Genomic DNA, 20,993 nt, shown 5'->3' with positions numbered 1-20,993 from the left:
ATTGCACGGAGTTCCAAAATATTGATTGGTAATCTCACCTCCTGAGATTCCCAAACCCCTTGTGCTGTCAGAGACCCCCAAACAGCTCCCCAACCTGTCAAACTTACATCTGTTGAAATCACAGTCCAGGTTGGAAGAACAAAAGAAGCCCCCTGAACTAGACGACGGTGATCTGTCCACCACGTCAGAGAGTGTCGTACAATCGGTTTTAAAGATATCAATTGAGATATCTTTGTATAATCCCTGCACCACTGGTTCAGCATACAAAGCTGAAGAGGTCGCATGTGAAAACGAGCAAAGGGGATCGCGTCCGATGCAGCAGTCATAAGACCTAGAATTTCCATGCATAAGGCTACCAAAGGGAATGATTGAGACTGAAGGTTTCAACAAGCTGAAACCAATTTTAGACGTCTCTTGTCCGTCAGAGACAGAGTCATGGACACTGAATCTATCTGGAAACCTAAAAAGGTTACCCTTGTCTGAGGAATCAATGAACTTTTCGGCAAATTGATCCTCCAACTTGATCTCGAAGAAACAATACAAGTCGATTCGTATGAGATTCTGCTAAATGTGAAGACTGAGCAAGTACCAAGATATCGTCCAAATAAGGAAATACCACAATACCCTGTTCTCTGATTACAGACAGAAGGGCACCGAGAACCTTTGTAAAAATCCTTGGAGCTGTTGCTAGGCCAAACAGCAGAGCCACAAACTGGTAATGCTTGTCTAGGAAAGAGAATCTCAGAAACTGATAATGATCTGGATGAATCGGAATATGCAGATATGCATCCTGTAAATCTATTGTGGACATATAATGCCCTTGCTGAACAAAAGGCAGAATAGTCCTTATAGTTACCATTTTGAATGTTGGTATCCTTACATAATAATTCAATATTTTTAAATCCAGAACTGGTCTGAAGGAATTCTCCTTCTTTGGTACAATGAAGAGATTTGAGTAAAACCCCAGCCCCTGTTCAAGAACTGGAACTGGGATAATTACTCCAGCCAACTCTAGACCTGAAACACATTTCAGAATTGCTTGAGCCTTCGCTGGATTTACTGGGACACGGGAAAGAAAAAATCTTCTTGCAGGAGGCCTCATCTTGAAGCCTATTCTGTACCCTTCTGAAACAATGTTCTGAATCCAAAGATTGTGAATTGAATTGATCCAAATTTCTTTGAAAAAGCGTAATCTGCCCCCTACCAGCTGGGTTGGAATGAGGGCCGCACCTTCATGTGGACTTGGGAGCTGGCTTTGGCTTTCTAAAGGGCTTGGATTTATTCCAGACTGGAGATGGTTTCCAAACTGATACCGCTCCTGTAGGGGAAGGATCAGGCTTTTGTTCCTTATTGTGACGAAAGGAACGAAAACGATTATTAGACCTAAATTTACCTTTAGATTTTTTATCCTGTGGTAAAAAAGTTCCTTTCCCTCCAGTAACAGTTGAAATAATAGAATCCAACTGTGAACCAAATAATTTATTACCCTGGAAAGAAAGGGAAAGTAAAGTTGACTTAGAAGACATATCAGCATTCCAAGTTTTAAGCCATAAAGCTCTTCTAGCTAAAATAGCTAGAGACATATACCTGACATCAACCTTAATGATATCAAAGATGGCATCACAAATAAAATTATTAGCATGTTGAAGAAGATTAACAATGCTATGAGAATTATGATCTGTTACTTGTTGCGCTAAAGCTTCTAACCAAAAAGTTGAAGCTGCAGCAACATCCGCTAAAGATATAGAAGGTCTAAGAAGATTACCTGAACATAAGTAAGCTTTTCTTAGAAAGGATTCAATTTTCCTATCTAAAGGATCCTTAAAGGAAGTACTATCTGCCGTAGGAATAGTAGTACGCTTAGCAAGAGTAGAGATAGCCCCATCAACCTTAGGGATTTTGTCCCAAAACTCTAATCTGTCAGATGGCACAGGATATAATTGCTTAAAACGTTTAGAAGGAGTAAATGAATTACCCAAATTATTCCATTCCCTGGAGATTACTTCAGAAATAGCATCAGGGACAGGAAAAACTTCTGGAATAACTACAGGAGATTTAAAAACCTTATTTAAACGTTTAGATTTAGTATCAAGAGGACCAGAATCCTCTATTTCTAATGCAATTAAGACTTCTTTAAGCAAAGAACAAATAAATTCCATTTTGAACAAATATGAAGATTTATCAGCATCAACCTCTGAAACAGAATCCTCTGAACCAGAGGAATCATTATCAGAATCAGAATGACGATGTTCATTTAAAAATTCATCTGAAAAATGAGAAGTTTTAAAAGACCTTTTACGTTTACTAGAAGGAGGGATAACAACAGCTGGAGGAACAGATACCATAAGTTTACAGCAAATACACTTAACTTTGGTAGACCCAGCATCAGGCAGCAATTTTCCAGAAGTATCTTCTGACTCAGGATCAATCTGGGACATCTTGCAATATGTAATAGAAAAAACAACATATAAAGCAAAATTGGTCAAATTCCTTAAATGACAGTTTCAGGAATGGGAAAAAATGCCAGTGAACAAGCTTCTAGCAACCAGAAGCAATAAACAATGAGACTTAAAATAATGTGAAGACAATAATGACGCCCATATTTTTTAGCGCCAAAAAAGACGCCCACATTATTTGGCGCCTAAATGCTTTTGGCGCCAAAAATGACGCCACATCCGGTAACGCCGACACTTTTGGCGCAAAAAAAACGTAAAAAATGACGCAACTTCTGGTGACAAGTATGACACCGGAAATAAAAAAGAAAATTTTTTGCACCAAAAAAGTCCGCGCCAAGAATGACGCAATAAAATGAAGCATTTTCAGCCCCCGCGAGCCTAACAGCCCACAGGGAAAAAAGTCAAATTTTAAGGTAAGAAAAAAATTGATTATTCAAATGCATTATCCCAAATAATGAAACTGACTGTCTGAAATAAGGAATATTGAACATCCTGAATCAAGGCAAATAAATGTTTAAATACAAATATTTAGAACTTTATATAAAAGTGCCCAACCATAGCTTAGAGTGTCACAAAAATAAGACTTACTTACCCCAGGACACTCATCTACATGTAGTAGAAAGCCAAACCAGTACTGAAACGAGAATCAGTAGAGGTAATGGTATATATAAGAGTATATCGTCGATCTGAAAAGGGAGGTAAGAGATGAATCTCTACGACCGATAACAGAGAACCTATGAAATAGACCCCGTAGAAGGAGATCATTGCATTCAAATAGGCAATACTCTCTTCACATCCCTCTGACATTCACTGCACGCTGAGAGGAAAACCGGGCTCCAACCTGCTGCGGAGCGCATATCAACGTAGAATCTAGCACAAACTTACTTCACCACCTCCACAGGAAGCAAAGTTTGTAAAACTGATTTGTGGGTGTGGTGAGGGGTGTATTTATAGGCATTTTGAGGTTTGGGAAACTTTGCCCCTCCTGGTAGGAATGTATATCCCATACGTCACTAGCTCATGGACTCTTGCTAATTGCATGAAAGAAAGAGACTTCATAGTTCAAATTATCATAGAGATTTGTTTGATTAATTTTGGTACTAGTTGGGGACATCTAAATAACAGAGGCAAAAAAAGGCTTCATAGTCCAAATTATTGTACGGATTTGTTTGATTCATTTTGGAATTAGCTGGGGACATCTAAATAACAGTGGCAAAATACGGATTTGTTTGATTAAATGAATAATTATGGACGTACCGCTTCTGTAATATTTGCCAACTGCGGCAATGAGCCCATGCGTGCTCTGTAGTGTAATTTGCAAGTTTATTGAAGGCGGGTTCTGTAATATTTTCCTACTGCGGCAGTGAGTGCATGCATGCACAATTGTGTTTGCAAGTTTTTTGTAGGTGTGGCCGTAGGTAGGGAAACAAAACGCAGTAGGAGAATATTACAGAACAGAGGCACCTGCAGAACAGTAATTATATATTAAAGGAGATATATATCATTGGCATCACAGGAACATTTTGGAGAGAACATAACCTTGACTCTCTGACTATTATGACCTCCCTTCCAGCAGCAGTAATCCTAGAATATTGTGGTCTCGCCACTGGTGGCGAGCCCGCGCTATCAAAATAGCAATCCTCATTCAAAGGTTGAAAAATGAAGAAACTATTGATACAAGTCACTTCTTTACCATAAAATTTTTCCTTAATTTGACACTGGTAAGAAACATTGCCATATACCTCCAAACAGGGTATTTCCATAGTCACCCTTTATCTTTTGCAAAATCTAAAAGTAAACTCTGAGTCAGCAGAGGCATTATATAAATGCCAGGGGCATTAATTAGTTCAAACCTCATTCGAGCAATACTGCAATAGAAATATACAAACTTTCATATATATACAGGTAGCCCTCAGTTTACGCCGGGGTTAGGTTCCAGAAGGAGTGGTTGTAAATCGAAACCGTTCCAGGCCCCTCTCAAAATTGGCATAAGTAACACCTAATACATTATTTTTAAAGCTTTGAAATGAAGACTTTAAATGCTAAACAGCATTATAAACCTAATAAAATAATCACACAACACAGAATATATAATTTAACTAAGTTAAATGAACAAAAACATTTGCTAAACAGCATTATAAACCTAATAAAATAATCACACAACACAGACTTTACTTGCATTTTTCTGCAAACGGTTCTTTCTATGCATTCCAATCTGGATTGATTTATAGACAGGAAGGTCTTGTTCCTTTGCGAGCTGCTTGATAGCTCAGGTCTGGTTAAACTGATTAATATCAGCTTGCTTGGCTTGCATATCTTTGCTGCAACACAAGTGGACAGCTCCACATACTGGCTATTTTAATCAATGCACTGCTTCTCAATGCTTTTCAATAGCAGTCACATGACTGAAAAAAAAGGTTGTTATTCTAAAATGGTGCAAATTGAACCGTTGTAAACCGAGGGCCACCTGTATATACAATATATATATATATATATATATATATATGTGTGTGTGTTTGTGTGCGTGTGTGTATGTGTGAGTATGTGTATGTGTGTGACTGTGTACATATGTGTGTGTATGTGTGAGTGTGTGTATGTGTTAGTGTTTATATATGTGTGTGTGTGCGTGCGTGCGTATGTATGTGTGTAGGTATGTGTGTGTATGTATGCATGTGTTTGTGTATATGTGTATGTATGTATGTATGTATGTGTTTGTGTGTTTATGTATATGTGTGTATGTATGTATATATGTGTGTGTGCATGTCTCTGTGTGTACATGTGTGCGTGTGTGTGCATGTACATGTGTGAGTGTGTGTGCATGTGTATGTGTGCATGTGAATGTGTGTGTGTGTGTGTGTAAAAAGTGTATTTGTTTTACATTAGTTAGTAATTCAATAGCAATTTAAATGACTATATACAACATGTAATACCATGTACAAGAGGAATTCTTTCTTCCTGGTCCTGGTAACTGCATTGCTTTCCATAGTATTTTTACCCAGACATCACGCAGTGCCACAGAATCTGCAGACTGAAAAGATAAAACTAATGAGTGTTCTAGGACAGAGGTCGCCATTACAACTGTTGTATATGACTAAAAATAAATACGTATGTGTAGCTACTATGGAATAGTGAGACTAAATAAGAACTGCGCCAGAAAGGAAAGGCTACCCTTATTATTATTATTATTATTATCAGGTATTTGTAGAGCGCTAATAGATTCTGCAGCGCTATGAACATAGGTGGTATATAAAAACAATTACAGGGATCAAATTGCCATTGCTGAACAGAAGTGCCTTAGTCACATGATGTAGCAGCCATCTTGCATTTTGCGAAAATCTTTAAACATCTTCTTCTCTTAAACCGCTTAGTGCAATAAAGTGCAAGTTTACCCTTATTAAAGTATACGACCCTATACAAATACCAAAAAAGACAAGAGTACTAAAAGTGGTAAAAAAAGGGAGCGCTAAATCAGCTATTCCAGGACCTCTGATAAATAAAATTTTAAAGGATATTTAAATAGATATTTGAATGACTATCCTCCCAAATATGCAAAATATGTTTATGTGTCCCAAAGAATATAAAATGAATGAAATTCAGCTATAAAACTCTGTTTAAAGATTTATTGTAAACACATAAATAAGGTCATGAATTTGAGACATAAAAGTACATAAATAAAAGTTCATAAAAAGTTCATAAATAATTTAGGATGTGGCCACTCCAAAAGTTAGTGCTTAATTTTTTTTAAAAACACATATAGTTAGACAACAAAAAAACAAGGTATATTTGGCAATCAATTGGCTGTTTCTACAAATTAGACTGATATTAAATCTTGTGTTTCCTTTGTTTGTCCAAGTTGTAAATACTTTTTACATTTGCCGTTAACACCTATTTGACGGATGCTGGATCCTGTAGATCCGCTGTGTGTCCAAATAGACGTCGTAAATCCGTGAAAGGGTCTTATTCGGCGGTTGTTTTTTTGGGGTGTAGTGGGTATTAGCAATATTACCCTCCACTCAGTAAGTCCGCAATCGGACTTTAGTAGGTAACTGCTGGCAGTTTGATTACCAGGTTATAGTGAAAAAGTCCTCCTTAATTACCAGCTTAAGATCTCCCTGTAGCGAAGCACTTTAGATTATGCTGTGACAGTAATCTCAAGAACTTTAAATTCACAGTAATAGATAAGATAAGGAAAACAGAAGATGGGGCAATACCAGTACCCAACTTTTACATAGGGAAGCAAAGTGGATTTTTACTCTTCAGGCACTTAAACCAAATGGACTTAATCTTGATTTTTCTCAAAATAGTTTCTTCTGAAAAACCCATCAGATGAAATACAATGTGTTAGCCCACTAAAATAAGTCTATTCATCCCTCCAATCTTATTCATTTTTCTAAGTAAAATATTTCAACCCCTTGACAGAAATTTTTGACAGAAATTTTTTATATATATTTTAAAGGGACAGTCAAGTCCAAAAAAAACTTTCATGTTTCAAATAGGTCATGTAATTTTAAACAACTTTCCAATTTACTTTAATCACCAATTTTGCTTTGTTCTCTTGGTATTCTTAGTTGAAAGCTAAACCTAGGAGGTTCATATGCTAATTTCTTAGACCTTGAAGGCCGCCTCTAATCTAAATGCATTTTGATAGTTTTTCCCCACTAGAGGGCATTAGTTCACATGTTTCATATAGATGACATTGAGCTCATGCACGTGAATTTACCATGGAGACAGCTCTGATTGGCTAAAATGCAAGTCTGTCAAAAGAACTGAAATAAGGGGGCAGTCTGCTAAGGCTTAGATACAAGATAATCACAGAGGTAAAACATTTATAATTATAACTGTGTTGGTTATGCAAAACTGGGGAATTGGTAATTAAGGGATTATCTTTATCTTTTAAAACAAAAAAATTCTGGTGTTGACTGTCCCTTTAAGATGCATATATTTTAAAATATATATATATGTGTAATTTTTAAAGAAAAAATATCTTAGATGAACCCAATTAATTAATTTATTTATTGTTTAAGGCAACTGAGAAGAAGAAAAATACTTTATTTCTTTACATACACCTAGATTACAAGCTTAGTGCTATAGAGGGTGAGAAACGAACGCAACAAAAAGTTGCGTTATTTCACCCTCCATAGAGCTGCCATTACAAGTTTTGGAAAAGCCGCCTTGTGCGTGCGATATGATTGTGATGAGCTCCATACCGCACAATATACATGCGCTGCTTTGATGTGCTCGTGCAAGCTTTCCGCATAGACATCAATGGGGAAAGAGTGTTAGAAAAAAAACCACCTGCGATCGCGGGATGAAAAATCTCCGTAACGCAACCCCATTGATGTCTAGGGGGGAAAAAAGTGGATCGTTGGGGGTTATTGTTCGTTTTTTTTAAACTTTTTTTTTGGGTGTTTTTTTTTTTTTTTTTTAGATTAGGGTTCGGGCTTGTCTTAAAAGAGATACATGCCCTTTAAAGGGCAAGAAAAAGAGATAAATGCCCTTTTAAGAGAAATGCCCATACAAATGCCCTTTTCAGGGCTTACGTTTTTGTTAGAGTTAGATTTTTTCTTTTTGGGGGTTGGTTGGGTGGTGGATTTTACTGTTGGGGGGTCTTTGTATTTTTTTACAGGTAAAAGAGCTGATTTCTTTAGGGCAATGCCCTACAAAAGGCCCTTTTAAGGGCTATTGGTAGTTTATTGTAGGCTAGGGTTTTTTTTTATTTTGAGGGGGCTTTTTATTTTTATAAGACTATTCGATTAGGTGTAATTGTTTATATTTTGGATAATTTAGTTTGTTATTTTTCATAATTTAGTATTTTTTTATTTTTTGTAATTTAGTATTTTTTTATTTTTGTAACTGTAGATTTAATTTTTTTTAGTAATGTTAGTTTTTTTTATGTAATTGAATTTATTTAATTGATAGTTATTTTAATTTTAGTATAATAGTAATGTTAGTTTAATATATAGTTTAAATTTAGTTTTTTTTTTAATTTCCCAGGTAAGTTTTTATTTATTTTAAGATAGGGATCTTGTAATTTTAATTTAAAGTTAGGGGGTTGTTAGGTTTAGGGGTTAATAGTTTTATTTATTTATTTTTATGTGGGGGGCAGGCGGTTTAGGGGTTAATAGGTTTATTTAGTGGTAGTGATGTGGGAGGCCAGAGGCTTAGGGGTTATTAACTTTATTTAGTGGCGGCGATGTTGGGGAGTGGCGGAATAGGGGTTATTATCTTTATTATAGTGTGGGCGATGTTGGGGTGCGGGGGAATAGGGGTTAATAACTTTAGTATAGTGGTGACAATGTCGGGGAGCGAAGGAATAGGGGTTAATACATTTTATTAGTGGCGGCGATGTCGGGAGCGATAAATTAGGGGTTAATAAGTTTAATATAGTGTTTGCGATGCGGGAAGGCCTCGATTTAGGGGTTAATAGGTAGTTTATGGGTGTTAGTGTACTTTGTAACATTTTAGTTATGAGTTTTGTGTAATAGTTTTTTTGCGTAAAACTCATAACTACTGCTCTCAGATTGCGAGAACGGATCCAGCATCTGTCAAATAGGTGTAAACGGCAAACTCAAAAAGTATTTACAACTTGGACAAACAGAGGATACACAAGATTTAATATCAGTCTAATTGGTGCAAACGGCCAATTGATCACACCCACACAGGGTGACACTTACAGGAAGGATACCAGATATTATCAGTGAGGGGGTAAAAGTGAGTAACGACCTGGATTATACTCTGAAAAATTCCCTCCTGATAGACTTTTATATATATATATATATATATATATATACACACATATATATATATATATATACACACATATATATATATATATATATATATATATATATACACACACATATATATATATATATACACATAAATATATATATATATATATATATATATATATACACATATATATATATACACATATATATATATACACATATACACATATATATATATATATATATATATATATATATATATATATATATATATATATATATATATAAAAAGAGAGATAGAATATACCACCACTGGGTGGAGGTATAAGCTCTGGACCTAATGAAGCGCACAGATGAGAATGAGTAAGCTGAACCGATGAAAATTAGTATATGTAAGATAAATACTATATAAGCTAATAATAATAATAACACTTATATATAAAAGTATTAAATATTAATAGACAGTACCAAATAATAAATAGTGAATAATAGAAAGTAATAATAATAAAAAGTGATCCTCTAAATAAAAGCTGCTAAAAAACACTGTCCCCCAAAAAGGTGAAATATCTTTTCCAAATATTTCAATGACAAGAGATAAAGGAAGAAAATGGGAGAAGTATTTAAAGCGCTAATACACAGAGGGCCAATTAAAAACACACAATAATATAAACATGTGATTTCATATCAAATACAAAAGGTTCAATAATAATCGTTATACTGTTGCTACATTGATAAAATTGCACAAATAAAATTCAAAAAGTATAAAAGAAACTCACTGTAGGAAAGAAAAGCTCTTCAGAAAGCTACTAGTGAAGAGTTCACATAAAAATATATATAAGAATATATATAAGTGGACTTGTATCAAATATTAATCAAACAAAAAAATAAAAAATATATATACAAACTGAAAACACTCTTTACAATAAAAATACAAGCTGAGTAAAAGCACAGGTTCAAATTCAATAAAGAGAACAGAACAGTAGTCTTTTATAAGAGTCAAATCTCCACATAGAAGAATATCCCAATGCGTGTCAGAAAGTGGTGATGAAATGTTATCCTTTTCAGTGCCCCTCAACCGGTGAAAGTGACTTCAAATGACCCCCTTAGGGTGTATACTCACAGGACAAACCCTCAATCGATATGAGGTAAGGTTCAGGTGTTTAACCACGATATAGCCCTCAATCTGTGTCCGGTCAGCGTTACTTGTCTCACATCGATGTTCAGAATGGCTCATACAGGGCCGGTGATATGTGGAAAATAGAAGTAATGCGACAACTAGTGCAATATTGTTTAACACCAGTTTATTACAATATAAAACATGTGGCAAACGTTTGTACTCACATTTAAAAACCTCAATGATATGAGGTAACTTGAAGCAGATGAAAATAAAACAATACACAAGTGTAAAACTATATTTGCGGTGGTCTGCGGTGTGCCGGTCTCCAAATGATTCTCTCTGCAGCCTTACGCGTTTCGAAGGTATTTATAGAACATCCGTCCACCCTTCTTCATCAGAGGCTAGAGAATTCAAATGAGCAAGGCACCTTACCGCTAATATTTAAACTATGTCGGGACGGATCATCGTCCCGCCCCCTAACCAGCTGTTACTCTCATTGGTTGATACTAGAGGTGTGTATACGGACCGGAAACTGAAAAGACATCCTCTAATAGGGTATCGTCTACAACCAACGTGTTTGTAGGGTTGCTAATAGCCCTCCATGTTTACACGGACTATGACGGCTAAAAAGACTGCTTACCATGAAGAAATATATGTGCAGCGTGTCTAGGCGATAACAGTACTCGCCATAGACTAAACCAATTCATAGTTATAATTACTTGGCTAGCTTACCCTATGACTAGATCCCTTTTTCTATCATATTAACCCTTTAAAACTATTTTGAATTAAAACACCTTATATTATCTCCTAAAATACTAGGAGTATGTAAAGGAGACTAAAAATGCACTTGAAATGACTAATACATTTAAAATAATTTATATATGCACATTCTGCGTGATAACCCAGAATGGGTACATGTCTCAATAATATCATGCCTATATTGATTATAAATGTAAACCTGAAAAATATATATATATGTCTATTCTAAACTTGAAACTGGCACTCACGCAGACGACCTCTAATAAATAATAATATATAAAAACTATTATAACTTTACATTAATAAAGTTAAAAATAGGAACAGGAATAAAAATAAATAATAAATTTAAAAGTGCACCTATATACACACATACGTACTACATATATACACTTGACTATACATACTCTCACTACTGTCCTCATATGCGCATATCCCCTTCCATACAAAGAACAGACAATGATTGTGAAACTACTGTCCCCTCATATATATAATGTCCTCTAACTATTATTAAAAAATTACCCTGATGTTAGATTAAAGTAAAAAAGCAACTAAGTCGATATCTTTATTGAGTCCAAATGGTACTAAAGTACCCATTTTATGAATCCAGAAAGTCTCCCTTTTCCGGAGATCTAGGGTTCTACTCCCTCCCCTTTTATTTTGTTTCACTATTTCTAAGATACAGCCCTTCAGTCCCTTTGGGTCTTTATTATGAAAATGGGAAAAATGTACCGGAACGTTATGTGTGGTTAGTCCTTCTTTTATATTATTAATATGCTCCAGAAGTCTAACTTTAAAGGGGCGGGTCGTGCGCCCAATGTATTGTAGCCCACAATCACACTGCAAAAGGTAAACCGCATATGTTGATTTACAGTTGCATAGAGTGTCAGTCACGCACACTGATTCATTACTTGTTGATTTAACCTGTTTAGTGGGTTTCCTCTCATAATGGTGGTCACACGCCACACAATTTGCTCTATTGCACTTAAAGTATCCGATAGATTGTGAGTTTAACCAGTTTCCCTCTTTCTTATTTTTGCTTCTTAGTTCGCTAGGTGCCAAGATATTCTTAAAATTCTTGTTTTTCCTAAAAATTACCTTAGGACCTGATTCAACCACATTTTTTAGCAGTTCATCTTTTTCTAATATATGCCAGTGTTTCTTTATCACTGACTTTATCATTTTTGCACCTTCATTGTAATTTGTCACAAACATGACATCCTGTTCCCTTTTGCTATTTTTCTTTTTTAGAGCTTTTCCTTGAAGCAATACTTCCCTCGGTGTATCTCTTGCCTTTAAATAAGCCTTCTCTATATTCTGCTTTCTATACCCTTTGTTAAGAAATCTTTTCTTCAGATTTTTTTATTCAAGTTCAAAGTCTTCCATCTTACTACAATTCCTACGTATACGCTGGAATTGTCCGTAAGGGATATTCCTGATCCAATTGGGGTGATGGCAGCTACTAGCATGCAAATACCCGTTCCTGTCAGTTTCCTTTTTGAACAATTTAGTTGTAATTTGGTCATTTTCATGTGACAACACTAAGTCTAGAAACTCAATCTCGTTTTTACATGCTTTTGAAGTGAATTTTAAATTTAAATCATTGATATTTACAAATTCCAAAAACTCTAGGAGGGCTTTGTCTTCCCCTTTCCAGATCATCACTATATCATCGATATAGCGGCCCCACAACACTATATCTGACATAAATGGGTTGTTATTCCAGATCTTGTTGTCCTCCCAAAACCCCATATAGAGGTTGGCAAAGCTAGGGGAAAATTTCGTGCCCATGGCAGTGCCACTAATTTGTAAATAATATTTATCTTCAAAGAGGAAGAAATTATGTTCCAATATGAAGCTAATTGCTTGAAGAAGGAAATTCTGAGTATTTTTCGGCAAAGTAGTCCTTTGATCTAACCAAAAACCTACAGCTGACACCCCTTTATTGTGGGGAATACATGTGTACAGGCTACTTACATCTAAAGTAACCCACTGATAATTTTCCTCCCACTTAATGGGGCTTACTTTATTTATCATATCTGTAGTGTCCCTAATATATGATTTTATAATAGGGACTAGTGGTTGTAGATATGTGTCTACAAACTCAGAAAGTCTCGTAGTCAATGAGTTTATGCCTGACACTATTGGTCTACCAGGGGGAGCTTTAGTGCTTTTATGCACTTTAGGTAAGTGATAGAATATAGCAGTCACTGGCTCTGTTACATTAAGAAATTTAAATTCATTATCATTTAATATTTCCTGAAAGTGGGGTTCTTTTCCAATTTCACATATATTTCTATATCCCCCAATAATCTATTTGCTTCTTCAAGATATTCATTTCTATCCTGGATAACAATTCCCCCCCCCCCTTTGTCTGCTTCTCTAATGACTGTTTGTACCAGGCTATTAAAAACAGGAATTAAATTTCCCTTAGAATGTATGGGGTTAAACACTGAATTCGGTTTGAAAGAGGTATGCGATTCATACGTGAGAAGTGGATTTACATTATCCACCTCTCTTAATGTTTCGCTTTCCTCTTGTAGGGCCATCAAGACCCTTAGTGATTCAACATCATCATTATTGAATTCCTTATTTCCAGTTGCTGTTGTATGTTGGATAGTCTCAGTTTTATTAAAGTGCCTGTGCAGAGTGAGTTTCCGAACATATTTGTTAAGATCTATAAATAAATTAAAAGCATTTGGCCCCCTGGTTGGTGCGAAAGAAAGACCCCTTCTCAAGAGTCTCTCCTCCTCTCCTGTAAGGTTTCTTTTTGAGAGGTTAAATACTTTCATTAGATCATCACTTACTACATCCATGAGGGTTTCCTTCTTTTGTTTCCGTAATCTCTTTCCTCCTCAACATCCTCGTCTAGTTTTTCTATTCCTCTTTTCATTCCCTTCCACCTCCATGGGGGGGTTTCCTTTCTCTCTGTCCACTGGTCCCACAACTGGGGATCCTGGCTTATATTTGGGGGTCTCTGATAATGAGCCCCCGGAAAATATCCTCATGATTAGACGCATATTGATCAGTATCACAACTGTTATGATTGCTATAATATCTTACTTGTTTGGATGGGTTTTCTTGATCCCTAGTTTTTTAATGAAAATTAGTAGCATATAAGTTTTTATTTTTATGATTTTTATGCTTTATTTTGTAGAGGAATGAGTACCCATTGTGTTTGAGAAATTCTGTTTAGGGGTATAACCATACCGTCTATTTTGCATACTACTACCAGCGCAAGGCCCCCTATTTTCATATGTTCTTATTGGAATCAAATTTCTTTCAGATCTAATATTCTTAATCTGAGGATCTTGGTACATTTGTCTGAAGCTCTTATCTGTAGCATAGTCAGCAGAACAAATGTCACCCCAATTTGAGTTAGATGGATCCAATCCTGGGGTGTTCAATCCTGGGGTATTCGGCATATTGCACTCTCTTGCGTCTTCACCCTCCATCACTATCTCTCTATCGTGAGGATCCATTTTTTCTATCTTGCTTTCATTAAGATCTCTTAGAAATTTATTCAATTTGTTAGTCTCTACTTGAGTCTCAAATCTCTCTATTTTCTTTTTGTTTTCATTATCAAGTTCCCTATAATATACATCTCCCTTAAAATTATTAAGTTTTTCTCTTATATCCCTTATTTGGTCAGTTAATTCCTTCACTTTTTTCTGTCTGTACCTAATTAGTATATCCAGAAAAGTAAGTGATTTATCTTACATATACTAATTTTCATCGGTTCAGCTTACTCATTCTCATCTGTGCGCTTCATTAGGTCCAGAGCTTATACCTCCACCCAGTGGTGGTATATTCTATCTCTCTTTATTTATTTTTACACTTTTCCTTCTGGAAGAAGCAGCAGGGTGAGGAGAGTAGTTAATTATGGCTGAATTGGAATATGGGGCCTATTTTGACCCAAACAGTAAACCTAAAAGATTATCTATCAGTGAAGAAGAGGGTAGAGTTCTCTTAGAAAATTTAAACATGACAGATCCTAAAAAATTATTTGAAAAATTAGAAAAATTGAGTAAGAAACAATTGGTAAACTGGTACGATAGCGTTAATCTCGAGAGATATGCTAAATATAAAGTTATTCCTAGGGGACTAAGATTGGAGAAGGATTCCATAATTGATAATACTGAGGTAGAATTACTAACAGAGTGGGAAACTGCCCTAGAAACGTGTTCACTTACTTTTCTGGATATACTAATTAGGTACAGACAGAAAAAAGTGAAGGAATTAACTGACCAAATAAGGGATATAAGAGAAAAACTTAATAATTTTAAGGGAGATGTATATTATAGGGAACTTGATAATGAAAACAAAAAGAAAATAGAGAGATTTGAGACTCAAGTAGAGACTAACAAATTGAATAAATTTCTAAGAGATCTTAATGAAAGCAAGATAGAAAAAATGGATCCTCACGATAGAGAGATAGTGATGGAGGGTGAAGACGCAAGAGAGTGCAATATGCCGAATACCCCAGGATTGAACACCCCAGGATTGGATCCATCTAACTCAAATTGGGGTGACATTTGTTCTGCTGACTATGCTACAGATAAGAGCTTCAGACAAATGTACCAAGATCATCAGATTAAGAATATTAGATCTGAAAGAAATTTGATTCCAATAAGAACATATGAAAATAGGGGGCCTCGCGCTGGTAGTAGTATGAAAAATAGACGGTATGGTTATACCCCTAAACAGAATTTCTCAAACACAATGGGTACTCATTCCTCTAAAAACAAAATAAAGCATAAAAATAAAAACTTATATGCTACTAATTTTCATAAAAAAACTAGGCATCAAGAAAACCCATCCAAACAAGTAAGATATTATAGCAATCATAACAGTTGTGATACTGATCAGTATGCATCTAATCATGAGGATAGACCCCCTAAGAATCATCAGGGTTTTCCGGGGGCTCATTATCAGAGACCCCCAAATATAAGCCAGGATCCCCAGTTGTGGGACCAGTGGACAGAAAGAAAGGAAACCCCCCCATGGAGGGGGAAGGGAATGAAAAGAGGAATAGAAAAACTAGACGAGGATGTCGAGGAGGAAAGAGATTACGGAAACAAAAGAAGGAAACCCTCATGGATGTAGTAAGTGATGATCTAATGAAAGTATTTAACCTCTCAAAAAGAAACCTTACAGGAGAGGAGGAGAGACTCTTGAGAAGGGGTCTTTCTTTCGCACCAACCAGGGGGCCAAATGCTTTTAATTTATTTATAGATCTTAACGAATATATTCGGAAACTCACTCTGCACAGGCACTTTAATAAAACTGAGACTATCCAACATACAACAGCAACTGGAAATAAGGAATTCAATAATGATGATGTTGAATCACTAAGGGTCTTGATGGCCCTACAAGAGGAAAGCGAAACATTAAGAGAGGTGGATAATGTAAATCCACTTCTCACATATGAATCGCATACCTCTTTCAAACCGAATTCAGTGTTTAACCCCATACATTCTAAGGGAAATTTCATTCCTGTTTTTAATAGCCTGGTACAAACAGATCTTGACAAAATATGTGAAAATTTTAAAATCAAAGATGAAAATCTAAACAAACAAGAGAAAGCTTGGCTGGATCTTCTAAAGAATGATGGTTCGATAGTCATTAGAGAAGCAGACAAAGGGGGGGGAATTGTTATCCAGGATAGAAATGAATATCTTGAAGAAGCAAATAGATTATTGGGGGATCTAGAAATATATGTGAAATTGGAAAAGAACCCCACTTCACGGTTTCTAAAAATGTACAGCAGTTTACTGGATGATGCTAAGAATCAGGGAATATTAAATGATAATGAATTTAAATTTCTTAATGTAACAGAGCCAGTGACTGCTATATTCTATCACTTAGTAAACAAAAGGATAAGAGAGTAGTCACAGCTAGAAAGTGCATGCTGTGAAAAAGAATGACAAGGCAGCACTCAAATTGCGTAAATAACAAGTGGTTTATTTGGTAAACCTACATATGTCAAAAACAATTCACAAAACCCTAAATTATACTAAAAAGGAGTAGCTAGTAAACCCAGGCCTGGTTGGTACTTAATCTAACACACTACCGTAAAACTACGGTTATAACAAATGATTGTTCGAAGTATGTGACATGTTTAAACTATGCACTGTTACAAACAAACAAACAATGTGTAAAAGATGTGTGAAAGATAAACTGTTGCAACAAAATTCAAAAGAGACACAGATTAACAAATGTCCGTTTACCAGAGCACTTAGTGTGAATCACACGCTCTGCAATTGTGAAATGTTACAAAGAAGCAATTCCAGTGTTACTGATTGGAAGGCCAACTGTTATAGATTACTGAGCAAACAGTCTCACCACATTCGCGGTATGAAGTTCCAGTATTCGCTTCAACACTAGCTTTTATAATTACCACTTGATCACTCCAAACTATGCATATTTCTCATGCCGGATCCTGGTAATTCTCCAAACAAAGCGATGTGTGTTAAAGCTCCATAACGGTTTCAGTACCTCCTTGTATTCAAAAACCGGAACTTCTATTCAAGACTGCTGCGTGCTTTTCAGTTGTCAGAACCACATCAAAGTAACTCGGTATGCTTTAGACCAGCTGCCAGGGACTTAGCACTCCACTTCAAACAGTTGCCGCTTCACAAAACGTCAGACATGACGCGTTTCGCCCCTCCCCTTAGTGGGCTGACTTTAAACATGTAAATTTTAAACTTTAACAGGTAGACAATATAATATAAAACAATGGATAACCTGCAACACTACAGGTGTCATTTACCTCTTGCATTGCTCATGCCCCCTATTCTATATAGGGAAAACCAAACGTGATCTGAAAGATCGAGTCAGAGAGCATAGGGATGATATTAAGAACAAGGAGCAGGATAGCCCAGTAGCCAGACACTTTGAATTATATCATAATTCTGATTTCACTATCATGAAAGTAACTGGCATCCAGCACATAAAACAGCACCGCCGTGGGGGTGATGTTGATAATATGCTGTTGAGGAATGAATCCCGATGGATTTATCGACTAAACACTCTGGCTCCAAATGGCCTTAATGAAAAAATAGATTTCTCATGCTTTCTGTAGAACCGTCTTTTGTAGGGGACAAATGTTAAAGAACTTGTTGGTATCTTAATACATACATTATCTTTTGGTTGTGTATATAATGGTCATTAGTTTAGCCTTAATGACAAGTAAAGGTTTAGAGATGTAAAAAATTGCAAAGGTAGAAAAATTGTGTAGTTTCGATTTTGCCATCCCAGAATGAAATAGAAAAACCCAAGTATATGTTGCATAACATGTAACTATTTAACAAATATGTTGTTTGTGCAATAAAAAGTTTTTTATCTTTGAATATGAGGTTGCAATATGGTGCTTAAACTGTCATCAATTAAATATTTAAATTAGCTATTGTGCTATAAAAGGGGTGTTTTCACCACAAACAAGCATCCGATGAGGCCCTAAAGTCAGCCCACTAAGGGGAGGGGCGAAACGCGTCATGTCTGACGTTTTGTGAAGCGGCAACTGTTTGAAGTGGAGTGCTAAGTCCCTGGCAGCTGGTCTAAAGCATACCGAGTTACTTTGATGTGGTTCTGACAACTGAAAAGCACGCAGCAGTCTTGAATAGAAGTTCCGGTTTTTGAATACAAGGAGGTACTGAAACCGTTATGGAGCTTTAACACACATCGCTTTGTTTGGAGAATTACCAGGATCCGGCATGAGAAATATGCATAGTTTGGAGTGATCAAGTGGTAATTATAAAAGCTAGTGTTGAAGCGAATACTGGAACTTCATACCGCGAATGTGGTGAGACTGTTTGCTCAGTAATCTATAACAGTTGGCCTTCCAATCAGTAACACTGGAATTGCTTCTTTGTAACATTTCACAATTGCAGAGCGTGTGATTCACACTAAGTGCTCTGGTAAACGGACATTTGTTAATCTGTGTCTCTTTTGAATTTTGTTGCAACAGTTTATCTTTCACACATCTTTTACACATTGTTTGTTTGTTTGTTTGTAACAGTGCATAGTTTAAACATGTCACATACTTCGAACAATCATTTGTTATAACCGTAGTTTTACGGTAGTGTGTTAGATTAAGTACCAACCAGGCCTGGGTTTACTAGCTACTCCTTTTTAGTATAATTTAGGGTTTTGTGAATTGTTTTTGACATATGTAGGTTTACCAAATAAACCACTTGTTATTTACGCAATTTGAGTGCTGCCTTGTCATTCTTTTTCACAGCATGCATTTTCTAGCTGTGACTACTCTCTTATCCTTTTGTTTACTATTGTATAGTGACTGCTAGCACCAAAATTGTTTTTGTTTGTAAACTGGATAGAGTGCACACATTTCTATAATTTATAATATTCTATCACTTACCTAAAGTGCATAAAAGCACTAAAGCTCCCCTTGGTAGACCAATAGTGTCGGGCATAAACTCATTGACTACAAGACTTTCTGAGTTTGTAGACACATATCTACAACCACTAGTCCCTATTATAAAATCATATATTAGGGACACTACAGATATGATAAATAAAGTAAGCTCCATTAAGTGGGAGGAAAATTATCAGTGGGTTACTTTAGATGTAAGTAGCCTGTACACATGTATTCCCCACAATAAAGGGGTGTCAGCTGTAGGTTTTTGGTTAGATCAAAAGGACTACTTTGCCGAAAAATACTCAGAATTTCCTTCTTCAAGCAATTAGCTTCATATTGGAACATAATTTCTTCCTCTTTGAAGATAAATATTATTTACAAATTAGTGGCACTGCCATGGGCACGAAATTTGCCCCTAGCTTTGCCAACCTCTATATGGGGTTTTGGGAGGACAACAAGATCTGGAATAACAACCCATTTATGTCAGATATAGTGTTGTGGGGCCGCTATATCGATGATATAGTGATGATCTGGAAAGGGGAAGACAAAGCCCTCCTAGAGTTTTTGATTTGTAAATATCAATGATTTAAATTTAAAATTCACTTCAAAAGCATGTAAAAACGAGATTGATTTTCTAGACTTAGTGTTGTCACATGAAAATGACCAAATTACAACTAAATTGTTCAAAAAGGAAACTGACAGGAACGGGTATTTGCATGCTAGTAGCTGCCATCACCCCAATTGGATCAGGAATATCCCTTACGGACAATTCCAGCGTATACGTAGGAATTGTAGTAAGATGGAAGACTTTGAACTTGAATAAAAAAATCTGAAGAAAAGATTTCTTAACAAAGGGTATAGAAAGCAGAATATAGAGAAGGCTTATTTAAAGGCAAGAGATACACCGAGGGAAGTATTGCTTCAAGGAAAAGCTCTAAAAAAGAAAAATAGCAAAAGGGAACAGGATGTCATGTTTGTGACAAATTACAATGAAGGTGCAAAAATGATAAAGTCAGTGATAAAGAAACACTGGCATATATTAGAAAAAGATGAACTGCTAAAAAATGTGGTTGAATCAGGTCCTAAGGTAATTTTTAGGAAAAACAAGAATTTTAAGAATATCTTGGCACCTAGCGAACTAAGAAGCAAAAATAAGAAAGAGGGAAACTGGTTAAACTCACAATCTATCGGATACTTTAAGTGCAATAGAGCAAATTGTGTGGCGTGTGAGCACCATTATGAGAGGAAACCCACTAAACAGGTTAAATCAATCAGTAATGAATCAGTGTGCGTGATTGACACTCTATGCAACTGTAAATCAACATATGCGGTTTACCTTTTGCAGTGTGATTGTGGGCTACAATACATTGGGCGCACGACCCGCCCCTTTAAAGTTAGACTTCTGGAGCATATTAATAATATAAAAGAAGGACTAACCACACATAACGTTCCGGTACATTTTTCCCATTTTCATAATAAAGACCCAAAGGGACTGAAGGGCTGTATCTTAGAAATAGTGAAACAAAATAAAAGGGGAGGGAGTAGAACCCTAG

The 20,993-nt window shown here is 35.9% G+C and overlaps 1 protein-coding gene across 6 annotated transcripts in view; it reads right to left on the bottom strand.

The window, feature by feature from the left end:
* The window catches only part of LOC128653928 (uncharacterized), a 155,520-nt gene that overhangs the window by 45,937 nt on the left and 88,590 nt on the right, over positions 1-20,993 (bottom strand). For all 6 annotated transcript variants that reach the window (XM_053707543.1, XM_053707528.1, XM_053707536.1 and 3 more), the window contains one exon: positions 5,387-5,484. In XM_053707543.1, the coding sequence (XP_053563518.1) occupies positions 5,387-5,484 (98 nt within the window). The remainder of the gene's footprint in view (positions 1-5,386; positions 5,485-20,993) is intronic.

The sequence above is a fragment of the Bombina bombina genome, chromosome 1 (genome assembly GCF_027579735.1).
Source record: "Bombina bombina isolate aBomBom1 chromosome 1, aBomBom1.pri, whole genome shotgun sequence".
NCBI lineage: Eukaryota > Metazoa > Chordata > Amphibia > Anura > Bombinatoridae > Bombina > Bombina bombina.
The sequence above is the reverse complement of the archived record's forward strand: the minus strand, read 5'-3'. Positions and strand labels throughout refer to the sequence as shown.